This window comes from Cydia splendana, chromosome 6 (genome assembly GCF_910591565.1).
Source record: "Cydia splendana chromosome 6, ilCydSple1.2, whole genome shotgun sequence".
In the NCBI taxonomy this organism is placed as follows: Eukaryota; Metazoa; Arthropoda; class Insecta; order Lepidoptera; family Tortricidae; genus Cydia; species Cydia splendana.
Window position 1 is genome coordinate 14385659 of NC_085965.1, and position 18208 is coordinate 14403866.

The following is an 18208-nucleotide window of genomic DNA, read 5'->3' on the forward strand; positions in this document are numbered from 1 at the left end:
AGTATAATTTGTAAATGTAATATTTCTCTTTGATATAAAACAGTTTTAAATGAATAAATATTAACGCAGGTCCAGTACATTTTAATGTGTTTACCGTGTTAAATTGTGGTAACTAAAACTTAAAATTATGTACCTGTTTATTACAGGTACATAATTTTAAAGTAATCAAAATAAACTTTGAAATGAGAATAAAATACAGAAGAACGAGGTAGCTTCAATTTCTCTGAAAATAATAACTATACACACTAAAAATACAACTCCTAGAATTTTTATACCTATCCAATTATAATCTAGTTACTTATATAAATACAGCCGTAGCTGAAAAATATCTTTGACGTTAATTGAAGTCAAAAAATATTTTCTACGTGGATAATTATGTCTCAAACTAGCAATCTCCTGGGAAGGAAGGTTTCATTGAAACGTCAGAGGAAATTGATGGGCTCGCGAGCCGTGACCAATGTAGGCGAAGGGGTGAGCCCGTCAGCCGAGTCAGTCGCTCGGCCGGCGGCGTAGTGGCCACACGCTCTCCCACACTAAACGAGTTCCCCGCGCTTGACAGCCCACGTGGTTTGACATGTGCTATCATGTTTTGATCCCCGCGCGTGTTTACATTTGAATCTTCGATGGGAGTAACTTTAGCTTGAAAGTGGTCGGTTTTATTTAACTTTAACAGTGTTTTGGGAACTTTAGTGAACTTTTTGAGGATGTACGCGTTTGCGATTATCGCCGCGTTCCTGATATTGCCGGGGCCATCGAGTATCTACTCGGATAATTTAGGTCGGTGAGATTTATCGCTGTTATAATTAATTAAGCCGGCTTTTCGGAGGTTTATTTTCTTATGCTCATTTGAAGTACCAAAATGATATTGCAATTGTATTCGTTGCGTGCGTTTGCTCTTTCTTCAGCGCAACCACATGGACCTAGCGAGCGCGACGCACTTATATCCATATTGAATTGGCATTTATTTGGTATAGAAATCTTGCTTCTGATGGCCTGTATAGGATGTCCGTTTTATAAAATATTAGATGTGTTGCTTTGTCAAAGTAATTGAAATGGGTTTTGTTTAGAGCGTGTTATCAAAATGGGCTATGAAGGCTATGAATTTATTATGTATGTACATAGTTAAGCACGCGAAACAATATTTGAGGCTAGAACAAGGCCAGTAATTGGTTTGTTACAATGTCACAGCCACTCGCCCTTGCCTGACATTGTCCCCTTTTACTTGTTTTCGGTTAATAAAGAAATAAAATAAAATTTCGGTAAAATTGGCGTTTGATACAGAACCTACCTGCCTACTTAAAACTGTAATAACTCATTGCAACTGGTTGCAATAATAAATAAACATATCTTAATGTTATAAAGTACATTTAGAAGTTTTTGGACGAAATGCATCTATGGACATTTAATAAACTAATCGTTAAATATGGCAGCAGAGGTCAAAATATGGCAATTTGGTCTTTAAAATCCAGCGTGGGGACTATAGCCCAATCCCTCTCCTATTTGAGAGGTCTAGTAGAGGGACGATTATATTATAAATTATAATACAATATAAATATTGGTTTTTATTAATATGTTTTGACTACGGGGTACTGACCGGGATGTCTTAATTATATACAGTGATAGAAAACAGCCAGTTTCAAAACAATAGCCATATTAAAGTCCACAAAAGATACGTAGATCATACCAGATGGAAGTTCAACATATTCTTATTACGATCAAACGCAACCTGATCGGGCATTTATTACACTTCAAGCGAAAATGAGCTGTATGCTCAAAGCTTAAGAAATACATTAGCCTGTTTGACACGCTGTAAAAGCAATCTCGTTTAGCGTTTTCATATTGACTTATTTGTAGATACTTTTATCGTGGTTTGAAAAGAGCTTTATTGGGATCTAGTTGTAAGAAATGTTAGTAGGATTTACGAGAACAATCAAGAATGATGAAAATTCTAGACAATTGGCGTGTTATTAGATTGTTGAAGGACAGGTAATTTTTATACATTTGATTTTCTATCTAGGTACTTTATGTTATTAAATTTTAACATACTCGTAGGTAAAGTCAATATTACAAACATGGTGATTTGGTGGAGTGTTTTAAATATTGATTTGACTTTTGTTTCCTTGAATATTTCTGAAAATAAAATATATTAAAATGATCTTACAATCGTAAACATTAGTAAACAAGCTTTGAAAAACCTGTATACTTGTATACTTATACCTAATTACCAAAAAAATACAATTATTTTTATATACATGAGTCTTCTTTACACTAACATAATAGGCGCGTGAAAGTTACTCTGAGAAAGAAAATAAAATAAAGTTAATATTACGTTATTAAAATTTTACAAATTATGCCTCCAATTATAAATTTATTTGATTGAAGTGAGCCTCATTTAGCTACGCATGCGTAACGTTTACTACGACGTAGCAGCACCGTAGCCTTGACGAAGTTTCGTAGCAACACCTCGGTTGATGCATTATGGCCAAATTAAATGAAACAGATTTCTTCATCATGAACCTTTCACGAAGACAAGCGGTCACCGCACATACGTTATTCTTATGTTTACAACTGAAATACATCAGTAAAAAGCTAAAAAAAAACTGACCAAGTGCGAGTTGGACTCGAGCACGAAGAGTTCCGTACCATTACGCAAAAAACGGCAAAAAAATCACGTTTGTTGTATGGGAGCCCGACTTAAATATTTATTTTATTTCGTTTTTAGTATTTGTTGTTAAAGCGGCAACAGAAATACATCATTTGTGAAAATTTCAACTGTGTATCACGATCACGGTTCATCAGTTACAGCCTGGTGACAGACAGACGGACGGACAGACGGACAGCGGAGTTTGGGTACGGAGTCCTAAAAAGTTAACATTGGTCCATTCACTTGCGTTTTCAATTGATGTAAAAGTGACAGCTATATGTGGCTATTCATAAAGAAGGCTCCTCAATCCTCATGCTTCATGTGAATAAGGAACGTTTCCATCAGAGAAGGGTTCTTAAGCAGCATAAGGACCCTCCTCTCATGGAAAGCAATTATTTTAGGTTTGTTGACTGACTTGAAACCATCTACGGGGTGCCGCTGCTGCTGTGCAGGCTGAAACAGGCAATCTGTATCGATAAGGGCTGTATCGATGCAGATTTGCAAAATCATGCTTACGTGTGGGGGGTATATGACGAGCGACAGTCGCGGCTTTTTGCGATTGCATCGCTTCTGAATCGCTCCAAAAAGTCGCCGTGTGCGATCTCACCTATTTGTCATTAGTTAAAATAAGTTCTGTCTAGCCTCTAACTGAATGCTAGCAGGTTTTATACTGTAAAATAAATACTCTTAAGACTGAGTTACTAACATAGTTAGTATACGTAAACCGAGAACACGCCTTTGCGAAACGTTCTGAATATCAATATTTTGCGGTTTTTAATCAAGACTACCCTGGGTGTTACTAGATTATAGTAAAATACAATTTAATTTTAAGTTCAGGTACACGTACCTACATTGTGCAATGACTCTGGTCTAACGTTCTGAACTCATATACAAATATAGAGTTATAAAGGGTTGAGATGGGTAGGGAAGTAGCTGAATAACATTATAATGATTATGGGAAATCCATATCAATTGATTAACAGTAACAGTAACACTGCATCAGAAATGTTGCTGCGGCCGCAATAAGATTGGAATATTTTTAATATGGTCAGAATTTGAGAAGTATTTTATTTTGATATATGAACAATACGGAATAAACACATTCTGGATAAAAAAAGCTGGTACCTAAACTATCAAAAAAGGTCAAATCAATGTGTACAAATCAGATTACGGACTTGATTAACACAAAGGAAAGTCGCTATGTTCGGAACATCGAAAACAAAGCTTTGTCGTAATACAATTGTCATTATAAGTAACCTTTGATGTCAAACGTACATTTTGTTACCCGGGGTAGGGCTAGCTGTATTGCTAATTGATGAATATCATATAATGTCACGGGGCTGATATTCTCATTGCTCACAAACCATTCGTCTCAGCTGTGCCAGTGCAAGTGAAGTCTCTGATCACGTATAACTGTTACTGGTCTCTAGGTTATGGTTGTACTGGTTTCATAAAGGTAATGGTCGGTAAGAGTTAAGAATAAAGGCCAGGATAGGTCACGCGTGTGTCCGCACCCTGCCCTCGTATATTAATTAAAAACGTGACAGCACGAATTCGCGTCGTGACCGAATCGCGTTAGGGCAACCCTATTTTACAGGGTTTTAAAACGCGAAATTATCTTTGACCCAGTTTTGTGATCCTGACAATAAAATACTATAGTTATTATTTATAATTGAGTGATAGATGGTAATCACACGACTGGCTAAAAAACTCGAAAATTAGATATTATGAATTGCAACTCAAATATATTTTTCTGATAATATAGTACATTACTGCAGAGGCCGCGAAGTAAGAGATTGCAGGACGAGATTGCGGTAGACTACTAAAGCGAGTCTTACAATAGGCCTGATGACAAATTTTGAAATCCCTTTTATTATTGTCGGTACACTTGTATTGGTTCCGAAAAACACAATATTTCAGCTATACTCATAAGATTTAACATAGATAATTGCATTTTATTATAGCTAGTTTAAACTTCGCGCGAAAACGCCTCGCATGCCATTTGTGACGTCATCATTTAGTTGGTGGTAGGGTGGTAGACATTGTTTACATACTTACAGTTACGAATTTCCCTTGAATCCGAATGATATTGTTAATTCAGCACCATATATTACGATTAGGGATGATAAATACATTACAACAATTTATCACAATAACTCATTTTACACAAAAACTCTCACACGGTTGCAGTTTAAGATGAATTATTTAGATACATGTAAATTTTGAGTGAAAATCACCGAGCGCCGGTTTTACTTTTTAATTTTTCATTTTTTCTAATTACGACAGCCAATATGGCAATGATAGTTCCATTCAGCCAAATAATTAAAAAAGTTTGTTGTTGAAATATCGTATTATTTAGCATTTTATTTAAATAATAACAAATAGATATCTATTTTATATCGTGTAATAATATTTATTGGACGTAATAAATGTTTAGTGGCGAAATAATATTTTTTTTGCACCTTTCGAACTCTTTGGTGAGGACGTATGAATTTCGGTCAATGAGGTTGTCTATGTTGCTCTAAGAAATATGTTATGGATTGATGACGTCACTGTTTGGAACGCTTCTGATTGGCGTTTCAGTAATAATGGCCGATTGGAGAATTTTGCACTTTTATTTTATTGAATATCTTAATAATCCTTCAGTTTATACTGAGATTGGGCCATTTTTTAGAATCATATTAACATATATGTTTCTTTGAAACCATTATTTCCATGATTCTTTGTTACTTGCAACAGGCCTATTCCTGTTCCGGCCAAGGATTGTATAGTGCTTTTCTCAAAAAATGTAAGAAAATATTATAATTAAAATAACTACTAAGTAATCAAGTAATAAAAATGTGTAAATTGCCGCCTTTTTATTTTTTAAACTTGACATTTGAAAAAGCTATTCGAGCACCATGTTTAACCGCTTAGAAATATAGTACCATAGATTTTTTTAATTTTTTATTTTAATGTCGCAAGTATGCTTACAGAGAGAGTGGTCGTTGGGTGTATGTAATATTTCCTTTGTCAGTCTAATCTTAGTGAGCAAATATAAAAAGTTAGAGCAGCAGACAATAATGTACGTTTCATACTAACTCCCTACATTACTTCTTGGCCTGGGTCAAGAAGTAATGTAAGGAGCCATAAATGAGCAACTTCATATCTTCATTTCGTGACATTAACGCATACATTTCGGATAATGTTTGAGAAAAACTATTTTATATAAAAATAACCGACTTATAGGGGACTAATTTTAGTAACAAGCTCTCGAGTGTATAACCAAATGAAATTGTAAATACATCACAATACCCATAGTAATGCGGCCACAGTTTATTAGGCTTTATGTATCCTTACATTTTTTTTTACATGAACCGTATTTCAGTCCTTTGAACTAAACTTCACTGCTAACAACAGGACTGTGGCTCCATCCTAAAAACCCAAATACAAAGCTTTTCGCCGTAACGAACTACCAAAAAACGGAAAGGTAGAAACAAGTAGTTATTTCAGGTTAATTGCTTTCCTCGCCAAGTTTTCACAAGGAACCGGAAACGTCATACAAGTTTAATGATCAAAATAAACTTGGTTAATCTCATATTTAAATACACAGAATATACTTATTTACTAGGTAGGTAGGTATTTAGGGATGAAGCTTATATTATAAGTTATCTCGCGGTGTCGCGGTGACGACACTTATGTATTTAATTGTAGACGGTGGTACACTGAAATATAAATAGATATGTGTATGCATAAGAGTGCAACTGCTCATTCCGTTTGCGTTTACGCATACATAAAAATAGGGTACTATAAGATTAAAATCAGTTTAGGCTTAGGAATTCAAGGACAAAACTGAAACTAACATGACATGAAAGACATTGTTACATTTTCTCCACCACAGTGTTCTTACACCGATACCATAACGTACGTAACACCTACATAATAGTGGGTAGAGACCTAGACACGGTCTACTATATTTAAATACGTTCTGGCGTTCGTTATAATATTTAATGGTATATTTTTCACATATGCGAAGGTATTTCACATATTTTTTGTCAGCGAGGTGGTCGAGTTCGATTTAAATAAGTATAATTAATAAATTAAGAATACATTTTCACTGACTGTCATTAGGGCTCCGTACCATAATGCAAAAAACGGCAAAAAAAACGGTCACCCACCCAAGTACTGACCCCGCCCGACGTTGCTTAACTTCGGTCAAAAATCACGTTTGTTGTATGGGAGCCCCACTAAAATCTTAATTTTATTCTGTTTTTAGTATTTGTTGTTATAGCGGCAACAGAAGTACATCATCTGTCCCGTCACGGGTCCCGTTTTACCCTTTGGGTACGGAACCCTAAAAAAGCATATAAAATGCAGCTTTCAAATGCATACGAGTATCCGAAATAGGTAATACAAAATCCTTCAAAAGTGCACTTTAACAAATATTCTCTCTCTATAATATTCGAGCTATTTTCAGTCTGTTCGGTGACCTAAATTCGATTCGCATATCATGGAAATATTCTCCCAACAATACATTGTCATACGCTACGTCAAGTAATATCACATGGTTTATACGTGGCTTAGCGCATAAAAGAATCCGAGAGAGTTGCACCATCTTTAAAAATTCTGTCAAAGTTTGCAATTATACCTATACAGGATGAAATTTTAACCACCACCCACGGTATGGCGTAGTGACTTTATAGGCCATACTAAACAACTTTTATTATGGGAACAATGCCAAAATTGCGAAAAAAAATTGACTGTCCCATAGAAATTACTTGGTGGCATCACATCACCCGGAATGTATGAATCAGCCATATTTTTTTTCACCAACTGTAAATGGTGAGTGGGATTTAATATAGAATTATTTTGTTAGCGTTAATTTAGTTTGCATGCATAATGCATTTAATTCGGTCGACCGCGGTGCTCTGTTAGCAGAAGTAAAAAAAGAGCTACCAGAACTTTACAAATACATTTGGCAATGCTACGGAGCACCTTCAAAATTACTTTTTGGAAATGATATTATCTTGTCAAGTATGGGCTGCCAACAGGGAGATCCGCTTGGGCCTGCCATTTTTAGTTTGGTCATTCACCCCATCATCTCTAGTCTAAATTCAAAATTCAATTGTTGGTACTTAGATGACGGCTCCCTTGGCGGAGACGCACTAACCGTACTACAAGATATCATAGATAAATTTTCGAAAATCGGGCTTGCATTAAATTTCACTAAATGCGAAATTTTTATTCCAGATCACGTTCCATTGAATACAAAAATAGATATACTAACAAATTTTAACGCAGTTTTACCTAATATTTCCGTTCATTCAATAACATCCCTCACCCTTTTAGGCTCACCAATTTTTGACGAATCAATCGCACCCGTCATTAACTGTAAATTAAATTTATTCAATAATACATCAGACCTCCTATTTAAAATAAATCCCCATATGGCTCTTTTCATCATCCGTTTTTGCTTATTTACACCCAAATTTATGTATTTACTCCGCAGTTGCCCAATTTGGAAATTTCCGTCCATCCTGTCTTCCATAGACTCCTCCCTTCAGGCAATCCTTTCCAAAACACTGAACATTCATCTCGACAATAGTTCATGGACCCAAGCGGTTCTACCCATAAGGCTGGGTGGACTGGGCGTTCGCACTTCGGCCAGTTTGGCTCTACCCGCGTTCCTGTCCTCAGTATACGGCTCGCTGTCTCCGTCGGTATTATTTTAAACCTTCCTCAGATACCTGACGATGAGATAGCGAATCTAAGTGAGGCCAGGGAGGCCTGGTGTGAGTCGTGTCCGGGTGAGGACATCCCAGTCGCCCGTCACATTCAGCGGGCTTGGGACTCCCCTCCCTTAAAAGCAGCTCATACCACACTTCTTCAGGATAGTCCGGAAGACTACGAACGTGCCCGAATTCTAGCCGTGTCAGCCCCCGAGTCGGGCCATTGGCTACTAGCACTCCCTTCCCGTCAAATAGGCACCGTTTTGGACCCAAGTAGCTTGAGGATAGCTATATGCTTAAGGCTTGGGTCCAAAATATGTGTCCCTCACACTTGCGCCTGTGGCAAAAACGTCGATCAGCTGGGCCGACATGGCCTTTCATGCCCCAAAAGCGCCGGCCGCCTATTTCGCCACGGTACCATCAATGATTTGGTCCGTCGGTCGCTTGCCACCGCCTCTGTGCCTGCGATTCTCGAACCCGCGGGCATGGCGAGGGACGATGGCAAGCGCCCCGACGGGGCCACATTTGGTGCCGTGGAAACTAGGTAGGGCCCTGGTGTGGGACACAACATGCGTAGATACCTTCGCACAGTCCCATATCCAGGCGACCTGCACCCAGGCCGGCGGCGCGGCTGACCAGGCCCAGGTTCTCAAGCGCCGCAAATATTCGTCCTTACTTAAGGACTACGAGTTTGCGGCGCTCGCGGTAGAGACACTGGGCCCTTGGTCAGCCGACATGCAGGCCTTTGTGAGGGCCCTGTCGGGACGGCTGATTGACGCCACAGGGGATCCCAGAGCTGGCGCGTATTTCTCGCAACGAATCGCCCTGGCGGTTCAGCGAGGAAACGCCGCCAGCGTAATGGGTACCATGCCACAGGCGGACCTGCTAGAGGGGGTATTCTTTTTATAATTAGGTTTTTATTTTATAGGTAAGTTTCTTTTATTTTAGTATTAATTTTAATTTCTTTGTAGTTTTAGTTATTTTATATTCAATATGTTACACATAGATAGTTTCTTTGAAATAAAAAGTAAAATCTTGTATTTATAAAAAAAAAATAGTTTATATTTAGTTTTTCTAATATTTTCTTATTTGGGGTAAATACATCAGGCTGGTCAAAAAAGAAGTGCATTCCCGTTGACAGGGAGGTTTTGGGATTACACTGAGCAACTTTTACTATGGGACGAACCCGGAAATCGCGAAAAAAAAATTGAGAACGGGAATGCACTTATTTTTTGGCCACACTGTATATTCAGTACTGTAAAGAAGTATGTAGCTCTGTTTGGAAAACTATAAACACCTTTGGCACCATAGTCCTAATATTCATTACTTATATGCTGAACGAACTTATAGTGTAGGTACTGACTTTATATATGAAGTTAGGGTATCTATAAATGGATGATCCACATAAGGCTAAACTGAATAAGGTATGAAAAACGGTAATTAAATTATATCACATTACTTTCACAAAATAACAAATGATACCTGCGGCCCGGGCCCATTCTCAAACGCCCGTCTATGTGTCTTGTCGAAGCTGTCTCCCGCCCACTAATCAACTAACGTTTACTTCGAATTGAGAGCACTCAATAACATAAATGTACCGACTTTCGTACCGAAAATAGAATCTCATTTTCATAAGTAAATTTGTATCTCACTTGAGTCACTTTGCTAGTGGAAATAAAGCTGCTAGGAGGGTAGTTAACCCTTTACCAGGCTGACAGTTCAAAAATGACAATCGAATATCAGTGTTACTCATCGAAAATGGAACATAAGTTTGAAGTGCCGTATGTAGGAAATATTATCCTTCACAATCTGGGGGTCTACCGCGAAACAAGAAAATCGAAATTTCGTTATCTAACCTCTCTATCACTCTAGCATATTCGAGCGATAAAGAGGCAGGTAACTAAATTTCGATTTTCGCGTTTCCCGGTAGTTAACAAACCGCCTTGATGCATCAATGTCATATTTTAATGTCTGTGAAAACTTATCAAAAAACAATTTAAGGCACAGTATGTTTAAGTTACTTGATGGTTTACTAGCTAGCTTAGTGCTGCACTCTGGCAGCAGAACATTGCAGTAATACCCCCGTAAAGTAATAACATTGCAGTAATTGGGAATATTGTGGATAGAAATTGCACCTAACATTCTTATATATTCTTTGTTATCTTTCCGGGAAGCAGGCGTGATTATGTGTATGTATGTAAATTAAAACGGACATATTCGGATATGCTCCGCTGTGTAAGACAGGTGCTCAACTCGCATTAATTTGAGCCAAGTCCATACTGCGCCATAAAATATTCAGGGTTTACACTTTGCATTGCATTCAGAATGTAGGAGTTTCGCAGTTAAGTAAGAGCCCGTAGCCGGGTACTTATGAGAGTAATTATAATATTACTGTAATATTAATACCAAACATCATATTTACTGAACTGCAATCCTATTTATAACGTAGGTACCCAGCGAATTTCATACTAAAACGAAGTAAAAACAAGTGCTCTGATATTTCGTCTATAAAGACACAATGCTTAAAAAAAACAATGTCAAAAGTTTAATAGTATATGATGATCGTATAGGTAAAACTTGATAACCGTGCCGATATAAGCGTGCAGAGAAAATATATCTACATATTGTGTACACCTTAAACTCAAATTAGTTTCACATTTAGGGGCCCACTGATTAACAGTCCGCCGGACGGTATAGGCCTGTCAGTTGTTCGGAACTGTCAAAATTTTGTTCTAACTGACAGGCCGATACCGTCCGGCGGACTGTTAATCAGTGGGCCCCTTTAGAGCAACAACGCCCCACATAAACGGGCGAGCGGTCGGGAGCCAACATAAATATTTTCTCTGACCGCTAGGTTCCGTGAAGTTTTCCTCTACTTAGTTCATTTTCCTCTATGCAGATAAATAAATAGCATCCATTTATTAATAGACATCTATCTACGACATATTTGCATACATCAAAAGACAATCTGTGAGAGAGACATTCTATATTAATAAGAACAGAATAGAATAGAATAGAATAGAATTGTAATAAGCATATAACATTACGTATTTAAAGGCTTAGTGGCTGCAAAATGTAGGAAATCTATTTGGGACTACCTACCTACGTATTGAATTTGACCTTTGGTGGTAGTTATTTTAAAGAGACCATTTACGTTTAAGGCTATTCAATTTAAAAAGCAGTACATCCTAATAAAATTACGTTTGTATAAAAAAAAATATCCAGAGGATAAAAGGCCGGGGACTACGTTTGTATGGGAAGGCTGTTTCGGGGCGGTCGTCCACTTTATTAAATAATACCCGTTTGAGTCTGAGACGGTTACCATAGGCGTTTAGCGCACTGGATACGAATCGCACGTCGTTCCGATGTGCGAGCGGGATGTCGCTATTATTATAGCGTTGTCTCGCTCAAACATCGGAGCGACGTGCGAATCGTATCCAGTGTTCTAAGCGCCATAATATCTATAATAAGTAGCACGTAAACTAACTAAACGAACGTCAAACTTCCAATGAAAATATAAATTATGTTTTGGAGGTGTTGGCGTAGGTATTGTAGAGTTGCAGACTTAACTCGGTCTATATGTTGTAGCCATCTCTACGAGTTAGTCTCACGTACGACTGCATGCATGAGAATGGTTGCCAAGTATTCATTTAAACTTGATAATTGCATTCAGACAACTCAAGCGTTAGCTAGAATTCAGTAAGTATGATAATTTCCACCACACCAGCTGGTAAACGCTCTCTTGATTGTTCGAAAACTGATAAGAAAGTTGCATTTTATCCACACGTGCAATGTAATCAAATTCAAATTTTGAGTTGTTTCCTTATTTTGGTTGGTAGAATTAACTTTCAAATGATGATTTTGAATGATAAATATTTGATAACATTCATTTTGAATTGATTTGCTTTGATTTCGTTTGATATTTTACAGTTAGTATTTTATTTGTGTTGGTGTGGTGAAAAATTTTGTGGTTCACTCGTTGGCAATAGTTATTTGTTTTACAAGGGGACAAAGTTGTTGTTTAACCGCTCGTGCTAATATTGATACCCGAGCAAGCGAAAGATTCCAAAATTGAACCACGGGCGTAGCGAGTGGTTCGAAAAATGGAATCTTGAGCGTTACGAGGGTTTGAAAGCACGAGGAGCACAATTGTTTAACACAAAATTTGCCCCCGAGTGAAACACAAAATTTTTCACCACACCAACCCGAAGCAAATATTAAATGTAAAATATCAAACAAAATCAAACCAAATCAAATTCAAATGAATGTTATTAAATATGTATCATTCAAAATCATCATTTAAAAGTCAATTCTACCAGCAAACATAAGAAAACAACTCAAAATTTGCATTTGATTACTTTGCCTCATATGTGAATTACTGATAGCAAAGTGCAACTTTGCTATCCGTTTTTGAAGTGCAAAGTAAGCCTTTCCGAGCTGGTGTGGTGAAAAATTTGTTTAACCCTCGTGCCTTGAACCCTCGCAACGCTCAAGATTCCATTATTCGAACCACTCGCTACAAGGGGGCATCGAGCAAGCGAAAGATTCCCAAATTTAACCACGGCGGAGCTAAGGGCGTTCGCGAGGTCTACAGGTAGCCCACAGAACTTCGAGTATCGGGTTTTTTCAATTAACAAAACAAACTTAAACAAAAACCTGTTGTAAATATTTGTTTGTATTATAAGCATCGACGTATCATAAATCCAAACAAAACGTATAAGTAGGTATCTAACACTGCTCATCGAATTACATATTTTCCGCATTTTTGCTTAACAGTTTATTATCCTGGAATTATACAAAAATACAACGGAAGTAGAAACTATTCCCCGATTCTGGCCCCACCTCTCAGTGGTCACCGATCCTGACCCCAGGGCCGATCCACAGCCCCCGCTGAACCTAAAAAAAAAAAAAAAAAAAAAAAATAAAAAAAAAAAAAAAAAAAAAAATAGCCCCCCATTTGAATTGATTGCGCTAGGTCTCAGCAGTGCCCGGCGCCTCCTTCAGGTACTTACGAAATACGCTAATTAAACAATACACCTTGCTCACCACGGTAACAATAGGCTTATCGACCCTTTTCTATTGTTCGATCTCGACTCGGGCGCGTTATTGTGTTACCGAGCACACTACCTGGACCCTTCACCCACCGACGTCTTCACTCATGCCTTCTTTATGTGTGTATTATACTGTAGGTGTTTCTGATAGGTATTAGCGATAGGTATTTGCAATACGTATTAGCGATAGGTATTTGCAATAGGTATTAGCCATAGGTACTTATTTGCGATGCATAGGTACTCTAACTCTAATAACCCGCATCATCTTACAACTTCTGGGAGCTATTTCGATTTATAAGGTATACAGTTATAACCTAACCTAACCTAATTAGAATTTACACAAGTAATCCTTCGGTAGCCTAAACTAACCTAAACCTTCTTTTACCAAATCTTACTTATTCTTCGAAAACCAAACCTAAACATAAAGAAAGTAAACTCGTAGTTACTTGTTTCTTTGTATTAATTAAAATAACGAGACGTGTGAGGCATTTCTTGTGCACCTGTATTCATTGTTATAACAGCTTAATTGCTTTATTGATATATGTCTATTATGTTTTATGCTGACAATGGATTTATTGTTTCCTATACCTAATTTTTATAACTTGGGTTTGAGTAAAGAGAGCTCTGTATTAGATGAACTTGTTGAGACATGTTACTTTGTATGATTTTAAAAAATAACGTGACGTGTCAACTGGTTTCAACATGTTCCTCGAATATGATTCCTCTAATACGTCGGCATTTTTTGTGCGCTTGTATTCATTGTTAAACAGCTCAATTGCTTTATTGGTAGACATCTATTATATTTTATACTGACAATGGATTTATTGTTTCCTATTATGCTTTTGAATTTGGGTTTTATTAAAGAGAGCGTCTGTATCAGATGAACTTGTTGAGACATGAGTTGAACGGTATCGTATCCTGCTCACTATCACAGTATAAAAGTCGAAGAGAAATGGGTTTGAGTAAGTATTATTGTCGTGACAGTCCTCTGTATCAGAGCTCCTTGTATCTACTGCAGTATATAGAAATATAGTGTTAATTCAACAGTGAGGTGTTTAAGTGTTTATAGAAAGACCCAACAATGGATGTAAGTATGTCTTTTATTACCGTAACTTACTTTGTTTTGTTTTCACTTGTGTTCTTTGTGTTTTAATTATCAAGATTGTAGACAGTGTGTAAATTATTGTTTTATATTGTTTCAGTTCACTGAAAATACTTTCAAGAACTATTACTACCCGGATGATAATAAAGACGAACCAAGCGACGAAGAGGGTACGCTTGGTTTCAAAGTTAAACAAGCCATCGCAAAGAAACGTTCAGGAAACAATATCGATAGCTTCTTTGAACGACCTAAAAAGCAGTCCAAAGTTGTGAAACGGTCTTCGAATGTGAGCAAAAGTTCACCAGACGGTGTTGCAAGCTTATCATCCGGACAAGACGACGGGGCGTATGCATCACATTTGATTAAAATCGAGATATATGATATGCAAAAAATTAAAAACGTCCCACCCATGGAACACTGGAAGCATGCGGACTTCAGATTGAAATATTTTGCGTTGGAAGACGATTTGGAGCTACAAAATACGCGAAATATTATTTATAACATCACGAAGCAATTAGCTAGCAAGGACAGTTGTGTGAAATATTTTATAGATAATAAGAAACAGTAATAGTTATAATTATTAATGATAGTAGTAGCTTAATGATTGTGTTAAGGTATTTCTCATTTTTTTACCTCTCCTTAAGTACATTTTCCCGGTAAGAGATTCTTTTGTATTGTCTCGTATTACAAGAAACAAAACGTGTTAAGAAATATTTTGTAAATTATAAAATAAAAATAAAAATGTGTAGTTTAGAAAGGTCATTGTGTTATATGAAAAAATAAAAATCTTATTTAAGTACATGTATTATTTTATTTCACAAAAAATGTTTGAAACATATCCCTTAATATAAGGTCATTACATACAGAATTATCAGAAAATAAACTTAGCATATCTTTCATGGTTTTTCCATGATATTTAAAATACAAATAAACTAAACAATATTCACCACAAACTGAAGTAAAATGGTTTTGAAGAGGTTTATTGTTATAAAACCACTGTCTCGTGTTTCTTTTCAAAAATAAGTTATGGTAACCTGAAGGCTTCCGTCCAAAGGAATCAAAATATTCTCCTACACCAGTAACATCAATGTGTATGGCAACCCAGTGGGAGCCTGGTTTCGTGTCAGGGTCCAAATTACTAACAATAAAGACAGGTAGATCGACCCAAATAGGTATTTTGTTAGCAGCAAAAACATTTGATTCAAAAAGTGGGTTTAATTTCTTCATACAAAATTGAATCTCATTAGTATTCATAATTACATAATTAATAACAATTTATGTCTTGATGATGCTGCGAACAATGACTACAACAAAATAAAGTAAACTAAAGAAAACATTGTATTTATATAATTATGTTTTTCAACTATTATAATCTACAGATACATCACGGTTTTTGTTTATTTCAATAATGTTGTCAAATTCTGCATACACGATACAATTAATGGTGCTAGTTAGAGCCGAATCAAAGCGTACTTCTATCCGAACACTTCCATGTCTAACAAGATTCCAGTGTGAAGTTGAACTAGCAGATAAATCAGGGGTTAAATCAAAACATAACAAACAATATCCTCCACCATAATCTGTTCTACTTATTCCATTACCTTCGTTGTGAAAATGAATACCAGTTCCAGAAAATAAGGTGTGATATGCCGCCGCTACTATACCAGAACTAAATGATGGTTGTAATGTTTTAGAAGGAATTTCATGACCATCTACAAACAAACTAAATGAATTCATATTATAATTTTGAAAATTAAATGGATTCAAAGCTAAATTTCCATTAAAACCTGAATTTGATACAAATCCAATAATACAGCGTTTAGGAATTTGTCCGAGAAATATATTATCCAATGTTTTACCCTGGACCCCTGTTGGTATTGTGAGCACCTTAACTTCTGCTCTCGTAATGGGGTACTTCGCAGTCGTTGTTGCCAATACTTTTTGATGGGCTAACAAAACGCTAGGATTGATTTTTGTTCTTCTAACAATGAGACTAGCATCTGTTATTTGTACTTTAAGTTTTTTATCTTGATGACAAATTAAATTAAACGATTCTTTTGATCGGACTAACTTAATACGCAATTCAACACCATTTATCAAGAATTTCTCTTGGTTAAATATATCGCCATGCAAATGTCCAATCATTTCCACTTCCTTACTCTCTTTGATAAATTCTAGTCTTTTCTGAAATCCTTTGTTGTTGGCGTCAACGGTATCCATAAAATCTGGGGTATCCTCATACCATAACCCACAAGTAAGATGGGTTTTTTTGGCTGCCGGTCCATAGTTGAGAAGATTTTCCATATAAGCACGGTAAGCATATGTATTGTTTGGGGGTGATATGAGTTTTTGATTTAAATATACATCAAGTTGGTTGAAAAGGGAATGTAGCCAGTTATTGGTGGGTCCAACTCCGGCATCTGCTTTTAATTTTGTCCCATCTTGATTCAATACTTTAGCAGTAATATGTAACATTGTGTGTGATAGATCAATGTAGTCATCTCCTGATCCAGGTACTTGAAATTCAATGGGGCCATCATCACTTAAAGATGAAATTGGTTTGTAATGAATCCAATGTCCGCTTTCAATACTTGTTTGAGTTGATGGAAGGGCAAATATATCTAATTCAGATTTTGCACATTCACATGAATGACTGTGTAGAAATGACATTATTTAACTTGAAAATATATCCTTATTTTTATTATTATTTCTACTTCCTCTTCGTCGCGATGCTTTTCGAGTAATGAGCTGTTCTCTTCTTTTATTCGACATTTTATACCCAGATCCTGACATGAGAGAATCAATTTTTTCATCAGCCTTTCTTTTTAGGTTAGCGCTCGCTTCCTTAAATCGTGATCGAATGGAACTATCCATAGGACGAGAATTTACCATATCAGATAACAAACCAACCCCTGCCCCTAAGGTTTCTTTTCCAATGGTTTTTAAGCCGCTAGATAACAAAGGGAGCACTGATCTAAATAGTCCACCCAAAAAACTGCCTATACCATGTCCTCGTTGATATGGAACTCCCTTATAGACAATACCTATCCCAGAGCCGGCTTGGTGTGAATAATAATGTTCGTAAGGACAAGAGACTGACGATCTGTTGTAAATCATTTTACTCGTTGAAAGTGTAGCTTCACGCAAGAAGATCCAAATTGAAATGGTACTCTGACACCAGTCGTTGTTCTTATATCTATTTCAATGGTATCGAACTCTCTTCGTAAAACTGGTACATAATGAGCGGGTGAGAAGATGTGAGTTTTATAAGCTCCATAAATGAACTTAGTTGGATCTAAAGGTATTATTCTGAGTAATGAAGTAATAACATCTCCGACTACTTGTGGATGTATTATATCAGTATAAACAAATATTTGAGATGGTAAACCTAAATATAAATTTGCAGGGCTTTTTCCTAATGTATTTTGTTTTAAATTTGTTTTCGGTTTAAAACCCAATTGCAGACTTAGTATCGGAGTTGTAATGATAGATGTTATTTCTTTATTTGTTGTTGCTATTCCAACCAGTTTTGTTAATCCATCATATCGAAATTTTACGTTATTTTTTAACTGTGGGTTTTCATTAAACGCTTGAAGAAAATGATCTATATTATCATATGTAGTGGCTGGTATATGAGTTTTTATATCCACTATTTTTGTAGTTTTATCGGTGGGTGATAACACCTTTTTCTTTAAATAAATTA

The 18208-nt window shown here is 36.5% G+C and overlaps 1 protein-coding gene across 2 annotated transcripts in view; it reads left to right on the forward strand.

Annotated features, from left to right (window-relative positions):
- The first annotated feature begins 366 nt into the window (after nt 1-366).
- Nucleotides 367-18208, forward strand: part of LOC134791701 (protein eva-1 homolog C-like) — a 68051-nt gene continuing 50209 nt past the window's right edge. The window contains exon 1 of one of the 2 annotated variants that reach the window (XM_063762807.1): nt 367-777. In XM_063762807.1, the coding sequence (XP_063618877.1) occupies nt 705-777 (73 nt within the window). In that variant the 5' untranslated portion in view covers nt 367-704. The remainder of the gene's footprint in view (nt 778-18208) is intronic. The other variant, XM_063762806.1, reaches the window with a different exon arrangement.